General features: G+C 40.9%; 2 protein-coding genes across 4 annotated transcripts; one reads left to right on the forward strand and one right to left on the reverse strand.

Moving 5' to 3' along the window:
• tmem167a (transmembrane protein 167A) lies at window positions 1–4,139 on the reverse strand. Its single transcript, XM_062382137.1, has 4 exons — window positions 3,996–4,139; window positions 2,368–2,477; window positions 745–779; window positions 1–659 (listed from the first exon to the last, which is right to left on the reverse strand). The coding sequence occupies exons 1-4, from the start codon at window positions 3,996–3,998 to the stop codon at window positions 589–591; spliced, it is 219 nt and encodes a 72-aa protein (XP_062238121.1). The 5' UTR covers window positions 3,999–4,139; the 3' UTR covers window positions 1–588.
• On the forward strand, window positions 4,116–26,503 carry LOC133946784 (DNA repair protein XRCC4-like). 3 transcript variants are annotated; one of them, XR_009918488.1, is made up of 9 exons: window positions 4,116–4,250; window positions 9,239–9,395; window positions 10,381–10,583; window positions 17,785–17,951; window positions 18,609–18,755; window positions 19,859–19,959; window positions 23,019–23,142; window positions 24,210–24,318; window positions 24,895–26,503. XR_009918488.1 is itself a non-coding variant. In XM_062382136.1 (8 exons), the coding sequence occupies exons 2-7, from the start codon at window positions 9,257–9,259 to the stop codon at window positions 23,132–23,134; spliced, it is 873 nt and encodes a 290-aa protein (XP_062238120.1). In that variant the 5' UTR covers window positions 4,116–4,250; window positions 9,239–9,256; the 3' UTR covers window positions 23,135–23,142; window positions 24,210–26,503. The 3 variants fall into 3 exon arrangements, 2 of the variants coding, with proteins under 2 accessions (XP_062238120.1, XP_062238119.1); XM_062382136.1 differs by having other exon boundaries at window positions 24,210–26,503; XM_062382135.1 differs by lacking the exon at window positions 24,210–24,318.
• The last annotated feature ends 963 nt before the right edge of the window (window positions 26,504–27,466 follow it).

Below are 27,466 nucleotides of genomic sequence, written 5' to 3' on the forward strand. Positions count from 1 at the left end.
TCTCCAAAAAGGTTCTTTAATAAATAGTGACAAACTGACTGACTTTAAAAACATCAGCGGCTCCCGGCGACAAATATGTGGGACAATTTGACATGTTGAGAGCTAGAATACCAGTTTTCTTGCTATGGAATATCATCACCATTTTAGATACAACAAACAAAAGTCTGAATGACTGAATTAGTTATACACATTCATGAAGGAGGATTTTTGTGAAGGATTCTCAACAATCGATGCCATTGTGATAAACTTAGAGAGGGAAAAAAATGAATCTGTTTGAAATGTTTGGACAAACGATCCTTTGATCACACATACAACTTGAGTAAACCTTCAACATCATGAGCAAACACAAGGACAGACCTGGAGGTCTGTGGAGGGATCGAGACACACTCTGGGGCTATCACCCTGCCCCTCCACCTACAAACACACATTCTCTCCCTCCCTGGCCACGACGAGTGGTGACAAGTCTCTGTTTTTACATCATCTTAACTGACAACCACCAGAGGTCCTGTTGCTTCTAGCATCATATTGTTCGTGCCTTGCTGTCTGTTCATTTCCCCAATGTCTCCATTTGTGGTTTCCTTTGGACTGCTACTGCTGAAACAGTATACTAAACGCCATGACGACACAGCAGCAAGCCACCCAGGGGCTCTTCCTCTCACCTAGACAGAAGAAACAAGATTTAAGTCAAGGTGACACTGCTAAGCAAAATTATTCCTTTAAGAAAAAAATGAAATAATAACATACCTATTCTGGCACACTTCCAGAAAATCCCTAGAATCCTAAAAGATAAAACAATGACAAATATTACTGTCAATAATCATTATTGGCCTCCATTTGTTTTAAACTTAATTGTTAATTTACAGACTAAAAACATCAATGAAAACACAAGATCAAACATGAGGTTGGGGGCTGTGTTGATATAAAAGTGGTGGAATCAGAATCTGCTGCTCAGAACCTCCTCTGTCCATTTCCATGCAAGAAGTATTTGTAGCGGAAGAGAGGGGGAATTCATGTTTATTTGTTTATGACAGTTGAGACAAATATGGCATTTGATGTGTCTGCTCGCCGGAATGAGTGGGACTGCAAGTCTGTGCATATTTATTTTAACCTTCACAATAAAATGATGTGCCAACATCCCACCTTGAAATGTTATCTTGTAGACTTGGAATAGTCCTGGTGTAAACCTTAGTCAGATTTTAGGTCTATAACTACTAAAGAAAAATAAGTTAGGGTTATACAAATAATGGCTCATGCCTCTGTGTACTAAATCATCCTATCTGCCTCACTGTCTCATTGGTTTGTCTGAAGAGGAAGTCACTCCTTGCTCCAATGGTGTGTGGGTGTGAAGTGAATCATAGAGTTTGAACATCCAAGAATAATAAAGATCCAGTGATGGGGAAAGGATTTAATTTAAGGCTGTTACCATATTCGGCTACCAAAAGATGCTTCTTATCAGCTGAGAAAATAAGCAAGTGTCCTCAAAATTAACAGAGTTAAAGATGGATGAATAATTTCAAATTGTAGGGCTTGATATACATGGATTCTAATATAAGAATAATGTGTTAAAACACTCATCTCCTAATTCAATGATGATATGGGTACAGATTCCATATGTATAGTGATTTTTAAGTCTTTCAAAACTAAAAGTATTGAGATTCAATTGCAGAACATTGCATTTTTTTAGGGCCTATGATATGAAGTTAAAATTCACATACATCAATGAGTATGTTTAAGTTGTTATGAAACATAACTAACCCAAAAACTATGCCTATTTTTTCTGTTTTTTATTTCCGCAGCTTTACTGATAAAAATATCTTGGCTCTGTCTCAAAGCCATGCAAACAATAAATCTGAGGATCAGCAGGACAAGAAAACTAATGTCTTATTCAAAAATAAGTAACTACATGGAATCAACTGTTAAAATTGAAAACTGTAATAATGAAAGGACATCGCAGCATTTTTATACAACAAAAACGTTGTGTGTCGTATAATTGTTTAAGCACTGTCAGTGATTATAGCATATACAGTGAGAGGCACTGAGTCTTAGTACTTTATTCATAGGCCATCTTTTCATTTGAACGGCATATTTGTATGTCAGGACTTTTTTCACCCTATATACTATAAATTGTAACATTAAACCCTATGCCTGAAATAGAGTTTTAAATTCGGACCTTTCTCATTTGACATGAAAAGTGTGCATACTTCACAGAATTACATTCATACAACTGACATACATTATATGAACAAATACTAGAAAGATAAAGAAAACAAGCCGCTGTGACCTGTGTGTCATTCCAAGAGACAGAGATTGGTATTTTAAGACTTCGGCGGCAACTTCACTGTTGTTTGAAATAGTATCTGATCATACCCGGTCTTGTTCTTGTCTAGCAAGCTGGGAGCCAGCGCTCTGATGTAGGCACAGGTACAGATCAGGAGGAGAATCACTGTTAGCAGCGACTGGAAGTTGAAAATAGCTGACTGCAAGAAGAAAGAAAATTATATATTTAGTACAGACAAGTGTTCATGCAGTTTTAAAGCAGAGGTCAAAATCTAGCAACCACCAATTTCACAGTAGTTGATTTCCTGTAACATGAATGCCAGGCCACATGTATTGAGGAATGTTGATGTACCAGCTGTTCATTTTGGTGAAGTGACAAAGAAGTTGGCTGGCTGTGTAGATCCAGTTAAAGAAACGTGACTGTCTAAGATTCATCACCAGACCGCTTGTATTTCCATAGATGGTCAAAATCGCTCCACTAAAGTTTTTTTCAATGTCAGTATATTAATTGGTAAGATCAACAACATACCGAACAGGTATTGTGGCTTAAAAATCCATCTCTCATAAGGCCTGGCTCTATAATCAATAACAAATTGTGGGACCCAACTTTATTATTCTCATGATATCTCACAAAACACCAGACTGACGAGGTTGTTTGTGATCTAGTGCTCTCTTTCTAAAACTGGCCAGATTTTAACCTGTTGCTCCCATCATGAAAGCATTTATAAATTAGAGTTGATATCAAAATCAGAGTACATGGTGCAATCTACTTTGTCCAAGTTAGAACTTTTCAGTTTTGTTATAAATGAGTGGGTCTGATGTTGAATCATATAAAAACTGACATATGAAGTTAGAACATTACGCTAATCAACAACTCTATACTGGACATTAGCTTAGTTTTAAGAACAGCACAGGATATCTGAATGAGATGGACAGATGCTTTTAAATTCAATAAACCATTCAATTTATGAATGGTTTATTTATGACTTACATTTTTGAAAAGATATTAAACTAAACTTTTGCAGAGATTGTGAATACAACCCCTTCTATTAATCTAAGAAGACATTGTCATATGAAGATTACATGTGTGCCCTAAAAATCCCAAATCCCTTATTCACTAACAACAATATTTGCTCAATAACATGGTGAAAATACACCTTCTAACACAATGCAACATTAATAATTCACAAAAAAAAACTCATCTAGTCGAGTTCACGATAAAAACTAAACTTCAAAAAAACTGTCTGCGTGATGAGTTCAGATTAAAACACAGTTACTCACTTTCAAACTGTCACTTTATTACCAGTTTATAAACAATTCGTATATACACACAGACGAGCACACACACACACACACACACCCTGAACTATTGTGCAGCTACGTGGCAAACGCCTCCTCGCGCTGCTCGTGTTCACAATGATCATCGAACAGATTCTCGGATCGTAAGTTGATGTCAAACGACTCGCGGTGCCACATTAACTTCCGTGCTGAACACATTTCTAATATCGTGATATTAACGCACAGGAACATAATGTGAATGCTCGATATGCTAACAGAGTTAGCCAGTGCTAGCTACATAGCTTAGCATTGACCACACGTCCTGCATCCCCTCGCCTGTTAGCATTAGCGTGTCTCGCAGCTCAAACTGAGAACGCGCTGTGTAGACTGTAGTTTGAAAAGAAGCCACGGGAAAATAAGAACACTCGTGAAAAACTCACCATTTTTGTCGGCGAGTCAGAGCCACATCACACTTCCTGCTCTGTGTAACTTACGTAACGTGGCCAGTGACGTAGCCTACGTAGCGTATCGTCGCAGCGTGCCGCAAAACCACGCACTGTGATTGGCTGAGAAGAGGGAGTTGAAAGTTGAATCGTGAACTGTCAGAAGAAACAAAGTGTAGAAGCAGCGATAACAAGAGTTTCTCACTCAGAACTCTTCGCCTTGACGCAGCAGTGGTTTGTCCACAGAGCAACGTAAGTCTCCTAAAGGGAAATGTGTTCGTTAAATGTTCTTAACACAATCAATTACAACGACCTGCGTCCGTCAGACACACTGAAAACTACGGTGCTCTCCATGTAGCACGTTCAAGACCGACAACATAACCACATATAACAATTTAGCTCTGGTGGAGATGCTAACAGCTAGCTCAACATGACATGCAGGACCCCGGAAGTTATTAATACAATATTATTAAGCTGTCAACAATAATTACAGCTGAGATAATATATATCGATATTAATTTAGTCTTTATTTAATCAGGCAGTCACAAGGGAGGCTTGAGATCAAGAAACATTCACAATCGGTCACAGACAATTAAACACGGGCAACAACAAAACACCAGAGTAAAATAAAGTCATAAAGATTCATAAACAATAAATTCATAAACAACATCACGTCGTAAATATTTAAATGCTGACTGTAGTTTGAGGGAAGTTTGTAAATCATATAGTTTAGAAGGTGCATAGTAATTGAATCCACGTTCTACCAATGTTGGTGCGTTCCTGAGGGATGTCTAAGTTACTGGGTCTTGTGCTGTATGTATTGGTTTTAAATGAGAGCTGTGGTAAGTTGGAAGTTTAAACAACAGAACTTTATAATTGAATAGCATGAGATGTCTCCTCTCATTTGTAATGAAGTCTATCCAACCGACTGATACAGAGAACAATGATGTTGATGTTTGTAGTGAAGCGTAATCTCAGTGATATACTGGGTTTAACTGCTGGAGAGTTGATGGGGCTGTGTGGCAGTTTGGAATGTCTCCATAGTCGAGGACGGACATGGAGGTAGATTGGACAATCGTTTTGACAATACTATGAATTTTGTCTTATCTGCATTTAAAACCAGAGCATGTCTGTGGTGTTAGACATCAGACAGAGATTTTGTGGTTATAGCTTCCAAAATATAGGAATGATATGACAGTTTGTCTTTATTTTTAATATTTTGTTGGCTTCACAGTTAAAACAATATTCTAAAAACAAAGTCCTGTGTTGAAAAAATGCACATAATTGACTGGTATTTATAGGTTAGAAGCCTAACTTCTCTATTCTCTCTCTCTCTGTGATTTATGGCTGACAGTTTTTGTGGTCCTCTTCTCTCTCAAAGTTTTGACAATGAAGTCCCCTCCCTCCAACCAGCCGCGCATCTTGATTGCATTTAAACTATGTTTCACATCTCCCTCGACCCCTCCTTCCCAGACACTCCTGCAGAGCTCTTCATGTAAGAAGAAGTCTGTCAGCTTGTTAACCACACATAAATAATGCTTTAGCTTTTTTTTTTTATTATGACCAGAGTGTGGATGAAAACTTGATGGGATAAAAAACAAATGTCTGGTTTATAAGAGTGAGAGATGAGCAAGAGTAAACTTTTAAATGGATTCAAAATCCTCTTAATGTAAAAGTTTTATAGGTTTTTACAGCGCACTGACCAATTTACATTGCAGTACGGTACATGCCTGATTACTGCAGTCAAATCAGGGCTTGATGTAGTGTCAGTCTGTGTAAAATGTATTTTAGTTACGAGAGAAAATAAAAGGGTGAAACTCTTTTTTGTTACACATTTCAGTACCATAAAACTTTCTCAAGTAATAGTAGTGTTCACAGGTTTTGATTGTAGAGAAAGGGACATTGGAAAGTGACAGCCACACGGTTTCTTTGCAGTTTTGACCTTCAAACTAAATAAGACTCAACTATGAGCATGATGGTGACGGGCAGTGTTGTGCTTCCACAGGTTGTAATGTTCCAGGGTCTCTACTTTTACACAGCCATAATCATCATGGAGAATTGCCGTGCAGTTGGGATTGAGCTTAATGTAGGATTTCACTGCTGTAGTTTATTCCTGTGTGAATATTGGAGATGTGAAAATGACCTGTCATTGTGCAACTGAATTCAAGGTTAGCAAGATAGTTCCAACTTTATATGAAAGAGCTGCGATAAAGTGGACAACAATTGAAAGGGTAGCAAGGTATTCTGTTTTGAACCGTTTTCCTATTCTTGAAATTAGTCATCCTATAAGTGACCTGAATTTTAGAGGTGACGTTTGAAGTTGGTGTGACAGCACTGCAGATCACTTTGCTTGTGTAAAGAATTTGAGTTACAGTTTCTATTCTGAAACATTTTGCTGAATGAAGTAGTATTTAATCCCTGTGTGATTTCAGGTGAATTTGTCAGATAGAAATGCTTTTGTTCTCACTACACCTTTCACCCAGTGGTTATAAAGTGTCATAAGATCTCTCAGTATTAGATCTACTATTTTGATTCCAGATTGTGTCAAAGGAGTTGGGTCACTCAAGGAGTGGAGAGGCTGATGCATTCCGTCGGGCGCTTTTTATGTTTCGGTGACCACACAATCCTCTAAGAAGATACACTGCCAATGGTGTTAGATAAACGGTGTAGGTCTGTCGTTTGTTGTCACCAATGCCATTTGCAATTCACTTCAATTTAATTTAATTTGCCACATTATATGATTAAGATTTTAGAAAATGAACATATTTGTTACACAGTTGGACTATGACCCTGACCCACTGACACTATATCACTGTCTGCTCTGCTGGCAGCAAGAACATTAGCACTAAAAATGTCCATGGTTGAATTACACTAGTTTCTACAAACTTGATCTTTAGGTCAAGGCACGTATCAATCAGGTATTGGTGAAGCTTAACAACTCAGCCTCTGATATGATCATAGTTTAAACCAGATCAGATCAGAGGCCAGATCTCAACCTGTAGGCATTGATTTATCATGTAAAACCTGTATTATCCTTGCACAAGAGAAAGTAGTACAGAGAAATGAAAAGTTCTACCTCTGAAAACAGTGCAAATTAAATATATATATATATAAAAATTGATTCTGTTGGATATTGAACTTGATGATGTGAAACACCTAAGAAAGAAATCAAGAGACCACTCCAGTCTTGAATCTGCATATCTACATGCAGGGCATCACATACCTATAAATAGTCAAATCTGAGAGTCTGATATTCTTTCAGTGGTTTGTACATTAATATGTATATATGTATATGTATACATTAATGACATGTATATGTCATTATTTTATTGTTATGTTAGTTTATGATATATCTCTATCAGTCAAAAGGCTTAAGCTAGTTAATACCTGGGGAGAGCAAAGATTTAAAGGCCATGGCTCACTCCGCTGCTGTTTAGGGCAGCACTGCTTTGATCCCTGAGGATGACAACAGGACACTAACAAAGAGTTGCCCTTTTCATCTTGAATTGGAGAAAGCATGAGGTGAAAGTCCAGTGAAAGCAAATCAAGAGGACAGGCCTAATTGTCAGGACCCATTAAAGAGACAGTTAACGGCCTTGGCTTCCCTTTCTCTACTCTGTATGATCTTCTCATTTAAGACACAGGATGCATAATTACAGGCTCTAGTTATGAGTCATTTACCAACAATGGTCTGCACAGAGCTGTGTCTCACGGTGTTTAAATGCGACAGAAAGAGAGAAGAAAAGACAATAAATGGTTGAGCAGAAGAAAAAATTACAGAGGGCCTCAGAAAGAGCATGAAGTCTGTATGTCAGAGCTGCAGGGAAGCTGCAGCTCATGATTTAAGCATTTCACGGAGTCTGTGTGCTCATCGAAATAACTGAACAGATGCTAACAGGAGGACACTTTGAACAACTCTCCATTCCTGACAGACAGCGCTGTTTATTTAATTTGAGTGTCTTTCTGTCATTACCACAGGGTCACAGTCCCTGCGGAACAGATGCTACAGTAACTAATGAGTAGCCGGGCTCACTTCATGGGGTTAAAGTTGAGCCCTTCATCCAGCCACACCCCCCCTAGAACCACAAAGGGTCAACTTTAAGCTGTTGCAAGGGTCCTAGTGTGAATGCACATATGCACACACTGGTGTGTGTATCTCTGTGTGTGTGGAGAGAGCACATGTGCATGTTTCATTTTGAACAACCTTGATCGTGTGCTCTGTCAGGGAGTTCCAGAAAGAATCCCAAAAGAACGTGCTGTCAGGTCATAACTTACAGCATAGTGCCCGAAGGCCCTCATTTTCATTTTTTCCAACATGTCCAGCTTGGCTAACTACCACTTTAGCTGTCCTTTTCCCTCAATCTCCACACACTTTGCCCTGTATTTAAGCAGGGAAGACTCCCAACTCACCTCTCACTTCACGTGGAAGCACTAATCGCATGTTCTGACCTGGACATCCGTAATCAAGTTAAACTTTCTCAAGCCTCTCGTGGAGATAAACAATGTAATGGTTGCGACGATTAATGAAATGTCCTACTAGTCCCAAATTATCCACTTAAATTCAATAAATGAGATTTAATAACAAAACTAATAGTAATTTTATCTAATGTGTAATAATGTAGTGTAGTCATTGTGTTTAGTGGAGCTTTTATAGTCTCAGTTGAGCTTGAAAGTTTGTGAGCTTAAATGGATTGATCAGTCCTTGAGGGGATTTTTACCAGATTGAAATTTGAAGACTGCAATTGTTTGACTCTGGTAGGATGTCCTCACTAATAATTCTTTGCATTTCATATCCTTAGATAAATGTACAGACAAATTCAAATTGTACAGCAACTCTGCCTTGATGTTAATCTTCTTCTATTTATCTTTAACAGCATGTAATTACTTTGCTGGTGGCCAGGGAGCCCATGCTCCCACACACAACCCTGCCAAAACCTGTTTATGTCCCTGTAGTGCCTCTGACTCAGAGACCCCCATCGAGGACACACACGAGGACTTTTATTACCAAATCCAACTAGTGAAACAATGAGGCGCATTGTTTCAGCTGGAAGATTAACACAACCTTGCAACATCAAACTGAACTGATTGGACTTTCGTTGCATGGGGGCCCAGAGCCAAACGCTAACAGTTGGGCCACTAAATGGCTTGAAAACCAATGCAGTGGTCTTGTTGCTGGGAAAATGAATCACAATGATCCATTGTTAGGAGTTTCTGAATTTCTAAGTATGATTTTCTTGCAGGTCTACAGTTGGTAAGACATGAGTGGCACAGTCCGCCAGATCACAATAACCACTGATCCAAGTACCCCCTACTTCCTGCGAGTGGACTGGGCAGAGGACCTGGGTGCTGGATTTACATTAGCTCTCACTGATGGCAGCTCGGCGTGGATCGGAGAAGGTACATTTCATTCTTAATAAACTAAATGATGTCGTTATGAAACCCATATGGCAAAGAAATTGATTATGACTAAAATGAAAACACAAATACAACCAAGCAGAAAATAGCCATTATTTAATGTACAATTTAAACAAATGCCAATTTTTTCCATTGGATTCCTTATTTTGTGAAATTAAACGTTTCATACTAGCAAACAGGGACGCAGGTACATATATGTCTGTGAAAGGCTCATAGCGGCTAACCTTTTCATGGTCATTAGATAAATCTGTGAAGCTCTAATTATCATGCAACATCTCTTGTGGTTTTATTTTGCTTAAATGTGTGTTTACATGTAATTTCATTTAAAGACTTAAATCTCTTAACCATTGACTATCCTGTACCTCGCTGTCCTAATTGTGCAGGCACCTGGCTGAACCCAATCTCATAATATTGTAACTCTGGGTCCTTTAACCGGAGGGACAGCATTGACCTTGTTTCATCGTCCCTCTTCACTTCTGTTCTGCAGCTTACAGGTGTATACATTAGATTAAACGCTACAAGGCTTGTCTTTGTATGTGCAAGTCAGTGTTCAGTGTGTGTGTGTGCTTAAATATGCACATGAGTACGTTTACTGTGGAAAGACACCTGGAACATAACTGCTCCCTAGCTTTCCATCGCTGTCCATCTGCAGAGCTGACAGGCAGCGCTGGGGTTGTGACAGCTATGTGGGGCTTCTGGGTCGTCAGCGTTTCAGTGTTTGATGTGTTAATTGGGACTCTCAACCCCTTGTGAGCAGCTGTGAAACAGCTGATGACATTCCCTTCTCTACATGCTTCTCTTAAAATCCCCTTTCACATGCATCCACGCACATAATCCTTGTTTAAATGTATGTCTGCAGTTTACCTTTAGCCCTAGGTTACTCTCAACTGTGACTTGAATATAACACAGAAATGAGAAAAATGCATGTAAGAGCAAACAGTGTTTTAAGCAACACCTTTGTGTTCAGTTTCAGAAGATGAGGTGACAAAGGAAGCCAGTGAACTGGGAGTCACAAGAGAAAACTATGTGAAGGATCTTCTTCTAGCACTAACAAGGAGTGCTGAAGGAAGAGGAGGACGAGGGAGAGGGAGTGACAAGAAGGCCTATTCTTTCCACCTGACTCCAGATCACTGTCATCTCTCATATCAGAAGTTCTGTGACGACATCACGGTGAGCAAAAGCGTCGATTGGATATTTCACTGACTTATTTTAAGAGTGGTTACATCTTCCCCCAGCTAACAAATACTTTAAACAAAGTCACACAAGCAGCAGCTTTAAGGATGTGCTCAGACAGATGCGGCCTCCAGGCAGGCACCGATGTTGGGTCTCCGATTCTCCTGAGTGGGCTGCATGCGTGACATTTCAGAGTCAAACATTTCCCTGGACATTTCCTGCCATTTCATTCCATTTCATCCCAAATGATAATACAGCAGGAAAATATCAGGAAAATTCACAATGAGCAAGTTGATGAAGTTTCTAACATGTGACAGACACAAAACTGGAAGAATACAAACATGTTGGGATGAAAAAAGGTGCCATCCAAGTAAAAGACACTAATGAAGTTGTCAACTTGGAAAGACAACAAGATTCAGGAGCTTTGGCGATAAGGGCCGATGCCGTTGTCAATGCACTGTAAACAAAAACACCATGCAACATAATTAATACATCATGTCCGGCCTCCTTCCTGCTCCACCCAGGCACCAACCCTCATCTGAACGTTGTGGACATTTTCCTGCTTGGTTCTTTGTATGTGAAAGGTAAACTCCTCATATTTGCAAAGTTTACAAAGTTTGTGTTTGAACAGGGAGACAGTAGCTCTATGTGAAATATGCTGCCCCTTCATTTTGTTTCACTGAGATGGCTGTAATGGCACAGCAGTCTCATCAGTACATGTAACAGTGGGCCTCCACCAACACCACTAACATTGCCTGCACTGGCATCTTTCAGTGCAGCAGTTTGTCTCTCTTTCCTCACATCGATATGTGTGCAGTTTCAATCTGCTTCTCTCTCCTCCTGACATAAAGCACAAAGTGACTGGAACTGTTGGCACTATGGCTCCGCATTTGGATGATATTTGCTGGAACTGCTTTTGGGAGAATTTCATCATTGGCACCAGGAGCTCTTTAACAGGGTCTTATAAAAAAAAAGTCTAACAGAGGCATAGCAAACTCAAGTGGGTATTTTTGAAAGGAAAACGTGGAATCCGCACATCATGCACTTACCTCTTTTCCCTGTTCCCTGAGGAAAAATGCTACTAACGACATACAACAATATGGAAAGGAAGTCTTCTTTTTTACAGGGGGCTGTTAAAAAGATAAGGTTTATAGTCGTCCAACATTATGGCAGAATTAGAAAGGATTGGTTTCCCTCAGGCCACAGTTGAAAAAGCCAAAGATAGGAATCATTCAGTTTGTTGCCGGTCACCTGATTGCAACAGTATAAGGTAGATAATGGCTACAGTTCGTAAAAGAGGTTTGTTGATTGAACATTGGTCAAATGATAAGGCTGAGTTATAATGTAAGCTAACCCTGTCCTACATTAAAGCACATCTCCTTGTATTCTACAGTCACAAAGAATGGAAACGTCCTTTGCTGTATCTCTGCTGAGGTGGTTCTTACAAAGTGAGCGACAGGTTTGACGGAGTGCATGTCGCGATGCATTTAGTGGATGTCGGTGTTAGTCTCCCCAACTGAAAGGGATGCTTTTGCCTTGGGGGAGCATTGCACTCGGGGTCCTGGGAGCTCTGTGCAAGTAGGGGAGAGCAGAGGGAGAAGGCCAGTGGGTTAGAAACACTGTAGAGACCATAAAGCTCTGATTTATGGGCCGGGCCGTTCCCATCTAACAACGTTAAACAACAGTTGATTGAGAGCCTTTTTCTTACTCCAACTCCCCCAGGCTTTCTTTGTCTCTGTGAGAGTGGGGCCGTGCAGACAAGTGTTCCTACAGTGTGTGTTTGTGTTTGTGTTTGTGTGTGTGTGTGTGTGTGTGTGTGTGCATGTATCTGTGTCCGGACATGTGCAGACATCTGTTGGTTTTAGACGAGGATGCCAAGCTTCCAACATTCAGGTGTCAAACCCGACAGATCAGTATCTTCTATTTCTACTCCACTGAGGCCCAATGGTCCGCTAAACTTCAATCCAGCACCAAATTTTTTAGACCTAGATTTCAATTCACTTAATCTGCCTGTGAAAATGTTGAAAAACGCGGTGTCTAATGATTTTATAAAAATCTCTGGATTTGTCCATTATTTCAATGGGTTTTTCTCTGATCTGTACCCCATCCTTCCACCAAGTTTCATGGAAATCTGCTGAGTTGTTTACAAACCAACCAACTGACTCCTAGCTGGGATTCTGCTGGGGATAACCTTTGGCGTGACAGTAGAATATCAAGGCCTTTTTAAATGTAGTATAATAGATAATCACAGTGCATTTCTGATGCCTGGATAAGCTTTGTGGCTGAAAGTCAAACTGATGATTTGACTTTTATATTCCCTAATTTAAGACCTTAAGTGGTTTTGACACAACATAAACGAGCTCTCTTCTTTTTACTGGAGGCCATTTTTCTTCTTCTCTTGCCTGAAGGGGAAACTACACCACACAAAGTGAGTAACAAATCTGCCCATTCTCACTTCTATAGTTCTAAAACCGTAATCCAATACTCACAATGTTGCCGACGGTATCCTGCATGTATGTGCGGTAGACACAAATCAAGGGGTCCTGGGGGGACTATTTGCAGAACTTGCAAACTACCAGTCTTGTCTCACACCTGTAACACCTTTTTTTACCCCGCTGCTGATGGAACATATTTTCCCAGCCAGATAATTTGAGGGTGCCGACATGGCCAAAAATGAGGCAGGTTTCCTTTGGGAGCAGAAGAAAGGCGGGTGGAGACGAAACAGGTGGTGAACTTAACCTGACATTAATATTTTATGTGACCCCAGAAGTTGTAATGATGAATGTAATTTGGGTGTTCGTTGTTAAACTACTTCTCAGCAGGTGTTTAAATGGCTATGTCAGACAGTATCCCCTCCTTAATGTCTATTTGAGTACGGTATCAATCTGTCATTGGTAGGGGGGGAAAAATCCAGCGCAGACACTTGGCAGCACAGACACTGAATAATCTTGCAGATTCAACGGTCGGGCATGTAAATGGAAGAGACTACACATTTTGGCCCACACTTACTTTCTTTCAGTCTTGTGTTTTCAAATCTAAATTCACTGACATATTGAATACCTAATTGTTGCACGGTACTTTAGTCTTGAGCACGGCTTTATTTTCGAATACATGATTCAGTGCTGTGACGAGCGGCAAGATAGACACACCAATGTCATTCACATGCTTCCCTTCAGTTTATGAAAACTGTCACTTGAGGTTCACTTGAAGCTCCGCTCTCACTTCAGACCAGCTTCTGCCCAGGGAGACTGGGACTCTTAACTCCTGACGGTTGTGGTAATTGAAGCCACAGGATTCTGGATCAGTCTGTGTGGACGAATGTGACACTGATTGTTCCATGTTTTGTGTTTGTCACACTCATGTGTTATATAGTTCACTGGGGATCCTTGCTGTGGAGCTCGATGGCAACCAGCAAATTCACTGGAGTAGTGTATTATCCTCTCCGCCTGATCAAATCAAATCATAAATTCTGAGGTGTGGAGAACAGATCTGATATAAAGGTCTAAAAGTGAAAACCTTTCAGATACAGACACAATAACAAAATACATTTTTACGGGACTCATCTGTTAAGCCAGTTTTTTGCAAATTTGAGCAATAAAATGTTATTGTTTAAATGCACAAACCCATTCTATTGATTGCAGTTAGAGCAGCGGCCCTTATCTGTGCTTTCTAAGAACCATCTCTGTGTGATTTTTCACTGTATCATCATTGTGGTTATACCAAAGAGCAGCATCTGCCACCATTTGGATCTTTTCAACATTAGTTAATGTCAACAATTTGGAGAGACCTGAAGAGAAAAGCCTTTTTGTTGGTGTGGAAACTTTGAAGTGGCCAAAGTGCTTTTCTTGTGGTTTCAAAAAAATAAATCAACAATCATCAAAACACAAAAAACAAATATGAGGACATATTGTTTACATGTTTGGCTTTTGCAGATGTATTCACGTTTTTGTTCTGCTCTTGGTGTCTGGGAAACTTTGGTGCAACAGGAAGCCAGATTTCAATCCTGACCACATTGAAAAGTCTGATCCTCCGACGCACTCCCTCTTGCTGTCACCACCAGCAACCTCCAACTCATGCTAGCTGTTCACTTACTCAGACTTAATCTCTGTCGTTGATGTGTACATTATAAGTAACATAACCCATTCTTGCCCTGCTAAAGGCAACTGAGAAAGTGTTTTCCTCGTGTTCTGTGCCCTGTTGTTTTGGAGAACATGCATGTGTTATCAGGAATGGACTGTCTGCCGTCTCCCCTCACTTCCTGCTCTTTATCTGGCCTCACGCCCCTGCACGTCAGATGGAAGGGAGTTGATGGGACAAGCTGAGCTCCACTCGAGCCCACTCATCCCATACTGTGCACCTCAGCCCACCCTTGAACACTGTCTCTTTGTCATTATGCACACGGTGCTCACCCACTCACTTCCCTGTTCACTTGAGCACAATAGTTATTTTCAGACAAGAAAAGAAAAAGTGTTTGATCACTATCGTTGTGATGCAGCCATTGTTCTTGTCTTGCTTGACATTGTGCAGATGGAATTGATAGCTGGACTTTTAAGTTAGAAATGACAGACGTTGTCATATTAAATTCCAATTCTATCCATCTTATTGATTACTTCTTATTGATTAAAATGAGTTTCTTGTCCTCTAATCATTTGAAATAAATGGTGGGTGAGGTCTCCAGCTGTGTGATGGACGTGTAATAAGGAAAGCTTTGTGTCCTTGGTGCCCACAGTGGGTCATAGAATCATTTTCACTGTGGCTGTGTTCTTTTGGCTCCGTCGTCCACACCTACGTCCCCCCCTTCTCCATGGGTTTGACCTTATGGTCTGGCTAGCAGTCTGGAGATGTTCACACAAACAAACAGATAGACCACACACACGCACACAAACACACACACACACACTAATCTGTAATATAATGTGACCAAAAATCAGCCGAAGGAAATGATTTTTAAAATCACATGTTTTACAAAATATGGGTGTTAACAATGTTTACAAAAATAAAATAAAGTGTTGTGCCTTATGGTTTCAGAGGCTGAGCCATTAACTTATCTTTGAGTTGTTTTAGTTAAGAAAAGCAGTAGAAGTATGTGGCAGTGGGTTGTGCATAGACAAACAGTCTGACCTCCCACACCTTGGCAGAGGTTGGCAGCAGGGAGCAGACTGACCTTTAACTCTATCTCTGTGTCTCAGGAGAGGAGCCAAAGCTCAAGAAAATAAAGAGCTTTCAGCCTTTTTCTGTCATTCAACAAATAACTTGAACCAATAATAACCGAGGTTTTCATTGTCTGTCAGTGATTAGTTGAAGTTATCATGCTGCTTGTCCTCATAGTGAATCTTCCCTCTTTCCGTGCAACACAGTAAGCTGAAGGTAAACCTTTGCTGAAGAGGAATTTATACTGTTTACTGCAGAAGTGAAACACATAAACTTCTGTATTTGAAGGAAGAAAAACGAACAGCAGCTGTATGAGGGCTATTTTCTCTGTTGATCCAGTGAATGAAGGTTGTGTTTGCAGCACGCTTGATCTCACAGGTAAAACTGTGATGACTAAGTTAAAATGTGGAGAGACGGATGTACCTTTACATTATCCCGCCTCACTGAATTATTATCAAATGACAGTTACAGGTAGCAAAAGATAGAGGAAAAGTTTTTGAGGCATCCATGATCACTTACACTATTCAAAAAGCCAAACACCGCTCGTTCTCCGTGGGCCTCTGCCTGCACTAGTCTCAGCATTGATGGAGGACTATGTTGTACAAACACTGAATCAAACTCATGTCACACAAAATCCTTTTGAGTCCCGAAGAGGAGCCTGCACTGGATCACTGTGACATCCTGATGTTTCTTTAGATTTTTACGAGTTCCTAGGAACCTCGGGCTCCTTCAGACCCTGGGTGGTCTCATCTAGTTCAGATCCCATTAAAACATTTTTCGTGGAATCACTGATTTCGTCGTCGTGATCAAGTTAGGTAATGGCAGCCTTTGCGAGAGAAAAGTTATTAAATCTAAATTTTTGAATATAAAGTAATGTAAAGTGAGAGGCAGGGGAAGACAAAATGGAGGAAAGCAACAGAAAGATGGATGGTTAAAGGGTAGGTTGAGGTAGTGAAGCTTTGGGAGCGACGTGAACTGAATGTCCACTCACTGAAACATGTTCTCGTTCCCCAGCGGAGGGGAAAACAGCTGTGTGGCCTGTCAGGACAGAATCAACCTGGGAAAAAAATGACAAGTATTTTATGAGAGCGTTTGAAGATGGCGGCTTTATTTTAGTGGGTCTGTGACCCCTGAGCCCAGCCCAGCAGATTTACCAGCTCGTCACCTTCTGGTTTTCCAGTGCATTGTGAGCATTACCTTTCCCTGTGTGTCCCTGAATGGGAACGTCTCCAAGGCAACACGCAAATGAACATTGTGCCGCCATTAGAAAATGTGTTTCGTCAGGCAGCTATGAAGGCAGGCAGTTATCACTCAGGGTTTAATACTGCGCCTCGAGGGATTCACTAGTTAATTATTGTTTGCTGTAATTTGACTCCTGTTTTGCCAATTTAAATATAGAGGGCTTCAGTGGAATTTCGAAAATTTTACGCATCAACTAAATGTTAAAAAAAAATTCAGCATTTTTCCGTAGCCAGCAGTAATATCCCAGTCCTGCTGTGTGACTAAGTGCCAAACTGCAAACTGAATAAGGAATGTTTTATTACTTCTGAAGCCTGCCTGTGATTCCAAAGAGCCACTGACAAAACCCAACAGAGAGGAAACTGTGTGCTCACTTGGTCAGTTTACTGCCGACCAGTCAATTCATCCTGTATTTCCCCCAGACAGAAGAAAGCACATCATCATCCTAAAAATTCTCCCACTTCAAAGGAGTGTGATGTAACGGTTTGTTGCACGTCCATATTGCACAACTTCTTGGGATAGCAGCGAGGTGCTAGTGCTTGCTCATTTTTCACTGTAAGCAGATCTCAATAGCTGTTTTCGAAGAGAGGATTAGACTATTGACTCAGAGAATAATTCATGGGATTTGATGCCAAATCAGCCAAGTTTAAGAGACTGATATTTCTGAGTGTCTGCAATTTGGTGCAGATAGTGAATTGAAATGTGTTTTCATAAGGAGTCTGTTGGGCCTTGGTGGAGGTATTCCTTCCTACTAGTTGCCATTCAGATTTTATTTGGCTTTCAACTCTTCTTTTCCTCTTTCCTCCAGGTGGACTTGGGCTCGGTGGAGCTTCAACCGGCTCCAGATCCTCTAGAGCTGAACCGGGAGATGATTGGCCAGTCCCTGAAGCGCAGCACAGATCTGCAGTCAGAAAACTGCCGGCTACTGGAGGAGAACCGTGGACTGAAACAGGAGCACCATCGAATACTCACAGAGTAAGAAAGAGGAGGAAAGCAACTCTGCTGGTTGTGGAAAAATTTGTGTTAATGAAAGAATATGCGATAGAGAGAAAAATGGGAACAATACAGAAAGAGTCAAATTGTTTGGTGTTGAGATGATCAGAGCTGGTATTTGGTTTTTGATCCCTCTCTTTGCATGCATGCTCTCTCTGCTTTTGCTGCGCCACTAGCTGTTTGTATTCAGAGCAATCACCCAGTATGACATCATCACTGGTCGCCCATTTCAGAGGGATTGAGGGGTCCGCCCAGTGTTGCATACGATCTTGTAATTTCGGGAAATGGACTCCAAATGATTTACTTACGTCTTTTGTTTAATATTTCCCTGGCAAATTACATCTTTTAAAATGTATATTTTTTATCTTATTGTTTATCTGCGTCTCCTTTCCTCTGACAATAAATGACACATTGCCAGATCTGGATTCTGAGGCTAACATATTGTGTGTCTGCACAGGGTGGAGGCATCAGTCTCAATCCATCTTAGCAAATTGCCCTCATACACCAGATAAACACTAAATTTCAGCTTTTAAAAACATGTCGTTTTCTGGCTGCGTGTGTGCATGCGCAAATGTGCAAAAGTGAGTCTCTGCATGTGTGTTTTTTTGCACATTGGTGACTGTGTGATATTGTCTCCAGGCTGGAGAAGCATGTTCAGGATAAGGAGACGATGGAGAAGAAACTTTACTCTCGTTTTGTCCTGGTGCTGAATGAGAAGAAGGCGAAGATCCGGAGCCTGCAGGACACTGTCCACCAGCTCAAACAGACTGCTGACAAGCGGCACAGGTCAGCAGCTCTCATGAACCCAGATGTCCCCTGCCCTCCTCTGACTCTGTGATGCTCTAGTATACCTCGCTAATTTGCCTCTGTTAAAACAAGGACCCAGAGAAATCTGTTTTTCAAATACAGGGTTTACTGGTTGATAAATGTGCTCAGAACAAACAACTGTGTCTGATACGCCAGACAGTAAAGATATACATATCAGTTGATACCGTGAGTGTACTTGAGATTTGTGAATAGCTTTGAGGGATTTACATCAAACACTGTCAAGGCAATATACTGTATAACCATTTTACATTTCAACCCACATCATTTTTGATGACAGTGAAGGAAATGTTCTTTTATTATCATGATCACTATCAATTAATCCATACATATTAGCCTGATGAATATTTTTTTAATTAATCAAGTCATTATTTCGTCTTTGGAAAGTGGAAATCCCTAATACAATTCCAAGAAATGAAAAAATATTCAGATGAGGATAGAGAAAACTTCAGAAGTGGATTGAATCATCAAATAGGAAAATAAGGATTAACATCTATCACAATATTTGCTGAGTTACTTTCTTTCAATACACTTATTGCTACACCTCCAGTCAACTGGTTAGACTACCGTACAATGACATGTGACTCAACATGTTATTTTATTATGTAACTCATCACTAACAGGCTTCTTGCATCACAGCACTTTTCATTGTAACTGAGGGATGAACATTTCATGAGCTACACTGTATTGTGCAACAATTACTTCAGCATTTGATCACATGCAGAATGAATCATTATAATCTGCTTTAGTTGCTTGCAAGTACGTTGTTCAGCACATGTGGTTTGCCACACTGCTGGCTTCTGCAGAACACTGACAATGGCTCAATTGTTCTATTGTACAAGCCTCTGTTAGACCCTCCGTCACTGCAGGCCAACGTGCTTGGATGGAAGTTTAACTCATAATTGCTCCTCACATGTCGGGCTTTGCCACTGTCCCTTGTGGTCAATAATATTAAATATTGAACGATGATTACATAACGGTTTGGCCAGAGCAGAAAAATTTAGATGCTCAGTTTTTTGTCCTTATTTTCTCTTCTCCTCTCAAACTTGGGTAATTTCTTCCAGTGACGATGAAGCAACTTTGGATGAAGATGGCAGTCAGAACAGAGGAGAGGAGACTGTTCCAAGCATCCATCCATCTCAGGAGCAAACCATCCTAATCACAGGTGTGTGTGTGTGTTTGTGTGTGTTGTGTGCGTGCGTGCGTGTGTTAGTGAATTTATCAGAAGGAAAACTGAATGAGACTGAATATTTCAGATTGAATAATTGGGTGTCACAATATTTGAAGTTTTTTCATCCTAGCCTGCAACTCAATATGTTGCAACAGTAATACTGATTCATAAAACCAATCGGGAAAATCCTCCTCTAATTACTCAACACAGAATGACAAAGGGCTTGATATCGGAGCCAAACCAGTGCAATATATGAAATAATGAGCTGGCTTTGTGAGTTTATATTATATAATTATAAAGATGAACCAAATGAAGTGAAGCAACATCATTTTTATTGACCCCTGGTGGCAGGCTGCAATATAGTTCAAAACACCCTGCCTCCTCAATGTTCTTGGATGGGGCTTGGATCAGACTAGAAAGTCGAAATACACATCAAATCATCTTTTTTCAAATTTGGTTTCTGTCATTTCAGATAGTTCTTATCACACTGATAGTATTTTAAAGTGATAATTTCTCTAGTAAGTTTGATTTGAATTAGTTAGTCATGCAAACATTGAACCTAGTCTTAAAGTTGTATTTATATGTGCATCCAGTCTCAGTGAGTTAACTCTGTTAAAGGGTGAACACAAACCTACCAGATAATGCATGGATCAGCCACATAAGCGAAATTTAAACATCGTTCCATCTGTTGACATCACTCATTTTGGACTCAGGTTACCTTTATCTAAATTTACGGTTCCACAAGCAGAAGCAAGAAATTGTGCTGCAGTATTAGTTACACTTACACCATGTCTTGTGAAACTGGGTGTGCAAGTGTTGAACATGGCCAACGTTCGCCCATTCCCGGTACTTCTTGTGATGTCATAGGTCACGATGTGACTCAGTTATGATGTGGACTCTTCAGTGAAACTCACCAGTCTGAGCTCTCCTTTACAAATTTTACAGTCTTATAAACTTGACAGTTGAAAGTAATTGATTGTGCAAGGAGTAGGTTCAAAAGTGAACTTAAAAGCACACACAAGCAGAGTGCGTACCCTCGGGTAGCTGGGTTCTGGGAAGCACTCGTCAGTGAGTCATAAACCCACCCAGCAGCGTCCGCTGTGATTGCTTGCACACGGCCGGCCGTGAGGTGGTCCTCCTCTTCCTGCATCACGCAGAGCGGCCGTGATGTCACACGTGCTGATTCATACCCCCTCTACCTCGGTGCTGCAATCTGCTGGGATACCCCACTTATCTTTCTCTCAATGGCCTTGTTTGTCTTCAGAGCCAAACTCCAGGCGCCCCGAGTGGATAATACATTAGCGAAACACGTTGATGTCGTAGTGACTTCAGCAGATTTTGTTTTTTTGGCACTCACTCGCTCACACACACATACACACAGACACGTTGTGTACACACACCCTCCTCTCCATGCTCTCTCTCCCATCCTGGCTTCAGTGAAGACGGATGGAGGTTGTAGATTGCGCAGTTTGAGTCTTGGCTCACACACACTTTGTTGTTCGCAGTCCAGAAAGCTTTTACAGTGGTTTCTTGTGTTTTCAGCCTGTCATTGAAAATCACACAGCACCTCTCTCTTTATTGAAGTCTTCAATTAATTTTGTTCACCTCTTCTCTTAATTATCTGCGTCTTAAACACGTGTGTGTGTGTGTGTGTGTGTGTGTGTGTGTGTGTGTGTGTGTGTGTGTGTTACTGTTTATTGTCTAACAAATCAGTGTCTAGGCGGTTCTCTCTTGGCAATAATTACCGCACTAGAAACACGACATCTAGTCATGTCAGACGCTTTTAAAATATGCTAATGGAGCCTAACGCGTTGTTAGTCCTACCACTTTGCATCAGTCTGCCAGGAACTAATTGATTCATAGCCCACTTCACAGTGATTGGAGAGCATGACACATTAAGATGGGCTGTGATAATCTTTTATGTTTAAATATTCAGTGAACTTACAAGTAACTGAAGTAGACTTAGGTGAATTCGGGACCTCTCCGACATTTCTTGTGTTCGGAGAAGTATGTGCTCTCCTGATTGACGTGGTAGTTTGCACCTAGACCTCTACCCAAACCCATCACACTCACTGCCCCTCTGACATGTGCGGTCCCAGTTCATCTTCATGCCCAATGGGCTGCACTTTCATTTTGCCGAGGCCTGATAAGAGCAGAAGAGGAGACAAAAGAAGCAACTCTCTCTGACCTGATCCCCTCAGGTGCAGCATCTGATAGTGACAGCATAAGAAACGCATCACACATCGGGGGGGGGACTGGACGCAAACAAGAAAGAGATGGATGAAGAAGAATAAATGGAGAGGGGAGAAGTTCAAGGCGTGAAGTATCAGGGAGGGAAAGAAGTAACAGGAAAGAAATGGGATGAAATTGCTATTGCTTCTTTTTCACAATCACAGTGTCACATGAGACTCCATTTTTTATTTTACTGTGAACATTTACACTAGTATTATTTCCAAAATTTTGATCTTTTAATCAACTCAAGTCCTCAAAGTGTTTTTTTTTATCTAACACAATCCATCGCTCTGTGAATCCGAGCAGGCTAGCGGCAGTGTGAAGGGGCAAACAGGTGTGTTCATGCGACTGTCTCTAAATAAACAATTGTGTCTGAGTGTGACCGGGCTTGTGTGGAATGCCAGATCTCTCTTTCCGATAACGGTCACGGGACTGTAGGTGTGGGGTTGTCAAAGGGGTTAACACAGGTCACCTGAAGATAATTGCCCGAAACTGCAACAAATGTGCCGAAATTGACACTGATGGAGAAAACACTTTAATTGATGAAGACAGATCATTTTGAGTCCGCTAATAAATCCAGTGGTATCCTCTCAAAAATCTGAAAGAAGACCTCAGCGTGCAGGCATTAAGAGGCGTCCAGTCTCGAGGCATTCAAGGAATTTGTAGCCGGACAGGGAGGAGTAATTGTGAAGGAATGTAAACGTGAGTTGATTTACAATTGACATGATTAACTTTTCAAATGAACTGCTCTGATTGTAAGGGTATATACATGATGTAGAAAGAGGTGTTTTCTTAACAGTTCTTTGTGGTTTTTAATGCAGGTCGTAATCTTGTGTGCCACGGCGTCACTGTGGACCGCACGTTTTCTGATAACGAAGACGAACAATCGAGACGGAGGCGCAGGTTACTTCACGCTGAGCCCTCTGAGCAGGAATAAAATCACAGGTCAGTCACTACCTCTGCACAGAAGACTGATTCCCCCCTGTCTGTTTATTTGTTTGTTCCATTATATCGTTATTTTGACGTGGATCGGGATCAGGGGACGGATCCAGGAATCGTTTATCAAAAGTTTCCTTGATTTCTCAGAGATTCATGGATCCTCATGGAAAAAATATCATGCATGTTTGGGGACTGATATTTATGAGTGTGTGAAATTTGCTGCAGATTCAAATTTAAATCTGTCTCTAGTGAATTTTAAGAGACTGTTAGGCCCTGGTGGAGGTGTGTTCTTTACTGAGTGTCATTGTAGTGTGACTGATGCAACCACTGTGCATCACAATATTTAGTGTCACACTTTTTTTTATCTTGAGTTCTTAATGAGATGTTTTAATTCATGAAGGAGTTTTCTGGAGTCTCTCTTCACATACAGTGGGGATACAAATGGCCCTGCAAGTTTCTTTTTTTCGGTGTCAGCGCTCAGACTAAACAGAAAAACCATCACAGTAACAGATGTAGAATGCCCTACTGAAGTTTTATCCGTCCGCCTTTCCTTCCCCACTTCCGCCATTAAGGAAGCTTGAATCATCATTTTGATGTCATCGTTAGTGGTACAGGCAAAACCCACAAATGCACACTTCCCAGCATCCGACAGTGTCAGCTCAAACACTTGCATATTTTTCCATAATTATTTTAGTGTTTTTCTTCATCTTACATCTTTAAACACAGATTGCTTCAGTCCTCAGGATCATGCGCAACTGCTCCTGCTGCCTCCGGCCTCAACACCGCTCTCAGATGTGGAGCTGGTTTACAGACGCTACAGAATAATCCCACTGTCCTCCCAATTAATGATGGAGAAAAATACATTAAAAGCTACAGTTACTTTTCATATTCTATGTATGGGTTTTAAATGCTGGAACTTTACTGATTTTCCTCCTGGGACCGTGGGTAGAGTTTGTAAAACATTTCCATGGCTGTGAACATCTTAACAACATGACTCCATAAGGACACACTCAGTGGTGGGTCTGACTGAGCTGTGCAGATAAATCAGCTTCTGTTAATGTTTTGGTTTTCAGAGGTGTCTCCTGAATATCCGGCACAAACACGCAATGTTGTGAGGTCTCCTTCCTCGTCCAACAGCTGCACTCTTTCTCAACCTGACTCACTGCGCCAGAGCGACCCGAGGTTCTGTGACTTCCACATTCCACCTCAGACTAATCCCGCTATTTAACGCAACCGACACGTGCATCTCCAAAAATGCTGGTGATGTGCGTTGAAACAGTAATAGCAGCTTTCAGTGTCTATCAAGTTGTCGGTCAATCTATGGTGCATATGAGTTGATAAACTCGAACCACATTTGTTGCTGTGACACTTCTTTTGAATCCAACAACCTCATAACATCCTCCCACAGCTTACATCTGGGTGTTGGCTGGCAAATAAACAAGGCTGCAAATTACTGCAGTGTGTGGTGCTGCTCAGTCCAGCTGAGACCTGACAGAAACGGCTTCTGAGTGCAATTGGAAACATGCTTTTCTTCTCTCATTTGCATCTTTGCCTTTGCATTTTATCAAATTTCATTTTTTGCCGAAATCATGTTAAGCTGAATACATGATAATGTTTATATGAATGTATTAAACTATATTTAATGGATTGTATGTAGCACAAAATGTAACTTTTAAATTTGTTTTTATCAGTGAATATTATATTCTACCACTAACTTTTTCTCCCTGCCTCCTCTCCACCCTCCTCCTCGACATACAGATGATATCCAGGACTCATCAACACGATTGAAGCCCTAAATCGAAGGCTTTTTTTTCTGATGAACATGTTTTCTGGATCCCTATCGAGCTGTGTGGTGAGCTGGTCAACGCTTATCTCAATACACACAAGCCAAACGGTGACAACCAGGCCACAGCATCCTGAAGGTGGCCCCAGTCTTTATGCCAGGTTTGGTCCCAAATTGTGAAAGCGATTTTCAGGAAACACAAGCATGTTACTGCCATCTGGTTTGCTTTTACTGCGACAATTACCTGCCAGAGTTCTCACAAGAGACTGGCTGGTCGCCTTGCGTCCTCAATAAATGATGAGTCGATCACAGCCAGTTGTGCCGTAGAGGCTTTGCCAAGATGCGTTAGTATTCGTGTGGTAATATTCACTCAATGCCCAGCAGTGCTTCCTCAGGAGCTGATGGTGCTGCTGGTAAACACATGGAGAGCATGGGAGAGAACTGTGACCAGGAGTATGGAAGCAATTTCTCCAGAGCTTGACTTCACCCTGTGCTCGAACTTGGGCTGCCAAGCCCCTTGGCCTTGGCTCTGTGTTAGACCAGAGGAAGAGTAACAACTACTGCGGCACAACAGGCTACACCCAGAAAACAGGGTGTCACCACCAAGCAACCGAAGCTGCTTTGTTGCTGCTTATTCATCATGTCCTGCTGATGCTTTCCTCCCTCTTTTCATTATGAAAATAAACTGTATGCCATCTCTTTCATTTCCACTTTCTAAACTAGCATTTTACAGAAGATAATTTGTCCCCCACGTTTCCTTCTTGTTTACGTCTGCCCTTTTATTGTGTAGATGTTCTATGGTCCACACTACCTGAGGCCTGTTTTGCAGTTGGTTAAAAAGGTTATGTTGGCTTCGCCTCTTCGCCTTTATCTCTTCTACCAGCTTTAGGTCTCAAGGTCATCCCACTGACAATAATGAAGCTAGGTAGACCGGGCCATTACCATTATTTCACCATTCTACCTTTGACTTCTGAACCCGCCTGCCGTCTTTAATAATTTGGATGATACATATATGTCTCCTGAAGACCACAGGTGGCCGCCGGGGTAATCCCACAACACGAGCTTGCTGCTGTAGTAATCCCTGAAGGAATGTCACACTCCTCGATAAATCCTGTCAATAAAGGCGTGTTATGCGGTGAGGTACAGATCGGTGACCGGGGATAATTGACGGATGGGCGCATGACAACGTGATGGGGAGGATGAGACTGTGGGAAAAAGAGATGCCACTGAATCTTTGGTTTCATTCAGAATAAATAATGAAGCTGTGTTTTCATGTTAAATATTTTAAAATGTAACATTCGAATAAGGATGCAACACAAATTGGTGTTGTTTCCTTATTTTGACCAGAACCTGATGATATTTTGTCTCTGTGGTAAAGACTGTAAATATTTCCATTTTCAACCAGTTTCCCTGATTTCTTAATTTGTTTTAATTTGTGTATTTAAAAATACTCAGTGGATGTATTGATATTTTAGAGATTAAGTTAAACATTATAAATGTTTTTAAGTCTTTATGCAAAATATGTGTTGTAAAATGTTTCGTAAGATAAGGCCTCTAAAATGTTGTCAGCTTTACTGAAATAAACATTTTACATTACAAAAGTTTTGTCTTGTGCATTTTCTAAATCTTGAATCACTACAATGTAATCAACAATGTGGACTGAAATTTGAATGTAAATTAACGTGTCTATTGGCTAATCCTTAAATATTCAGAGGAAGTCGTCAGCTTGAATAATTTCTATTGAGAATAAAATATGTTAAGTATTTCAGATGATGAAATAGTTTAAGATACAGAAAATGTTTGAAAAGAAAGATACAGGTGTTTATCGTGAAAAAAGCTTGAATATTCTTGCATTAGCTGGGAAAAAGTTTATTTGCCACTTCTGCTCTCCCATTTGGTGCCTGGTGAACTTCTGTATCTGGAGTGCGTGTGTGTATCTGATCTTTATACATTGATAACATCAGATTTGTGAGCACCAACTTTCACAAAAGGCCAAAATTATTTTGAGATTAATTCATTGGTTTTCTCCACGCGGCCCTCTACCTAGGCAGCAGCCTTGATTAACACTGTTTGTGAGCGAGTGACGACGGCTGTGCGACCCTGAAATGAAACATCCAGTCACTCGCTTATCATCGTCATTCACTTACTGGGTGCACCTGTAGGGTTCCCATCGTCCGGGGACATGACCGGAGTCTTCCTCCTTCCCCGCCACAGCGCTGCGGTGAGACAGAGTGGTCTTTGTGTTACCCATTCATACAACTACAGCCCTTATCTTCCAGTATAACAAGAAAGACCATTCAAGTCATAATATACCCAATTTCCAGATGTTGGCTATCCATTGATAATTTGTACAATAAAGTGTTAAGCTTTCCTCATATATCATGAAAGTATCAAACCTCTCTGCTTTACTCAGTGGCTGAGCCAAACACAAATCTCTTCTCCACATCTAATGCTGACTTGTCTTCCAGTCATGGAGGCGTCTCTTGATCTGGACCATACAGGTTTTGCCGGTGGCAGAGAGAATCCGCTTTGTTTCAGGCCAGCGGT

Source organism: Platichthys flesus, chromosome 3 (genome assembly GCF_949316205.1).
Source record: "Platichthys flesus chromosome 3, fPlaFle2.1, whole genome shotgun sequence".
NCBI classification, from domain to species: Eukaryota; Metazoa; Chordata; class Actinopteri; order Pleuronectiformes; family Pleuronectidae; genus Platichthys; species Platichthys flesus.

What these genes read in the sequence shown, in the direction of transcription:
- LOC133946784 (XM_062382136.1), top strand. Translation starts at nt 9,257, where the DNA reads ATGAGTGGCACAGTCCGCCAGATCACAATAACCACTGATCCAAGTACC. An exon ending in CTCGGCGTGGATCGGAGAAG is followed by an intron (nt 9,396 to 10,380) that starts GTACATTTCATT and finishes CTTTGTGTTCAG; the next exon opens with TTTCAGAAGATGAGGTGACA. An exon ending in AGTTCTGTGACGACATCACG is followed by an intron (nt 10,584 to 17,784) that starts GTGAGCAAAAGC and finishes TCTTTCCTCCAG; the next exon opens with GTGGACTTGGGCTCGGTGGA.
- tmem167a (XM_062382137.1), bottom strand. An exon ending in CTAGACAAGAACAAGACCGG is followed by an intron (nt 780 to 2,367) that starts GTATGATCAGAT and finishes TTTATCTTTTAG; the next exon opens with GATTCTAGGGATTTTCTGGA. An exon ending in CTGGAAGTGTGCCAGAATAG is followed by an intron (nt 660 to 744) that starts GTATGTTATTAT and finishes TCTTCTGTCTAG; the next exon opens with GTGAGAGGAAGAGCCCCTGG.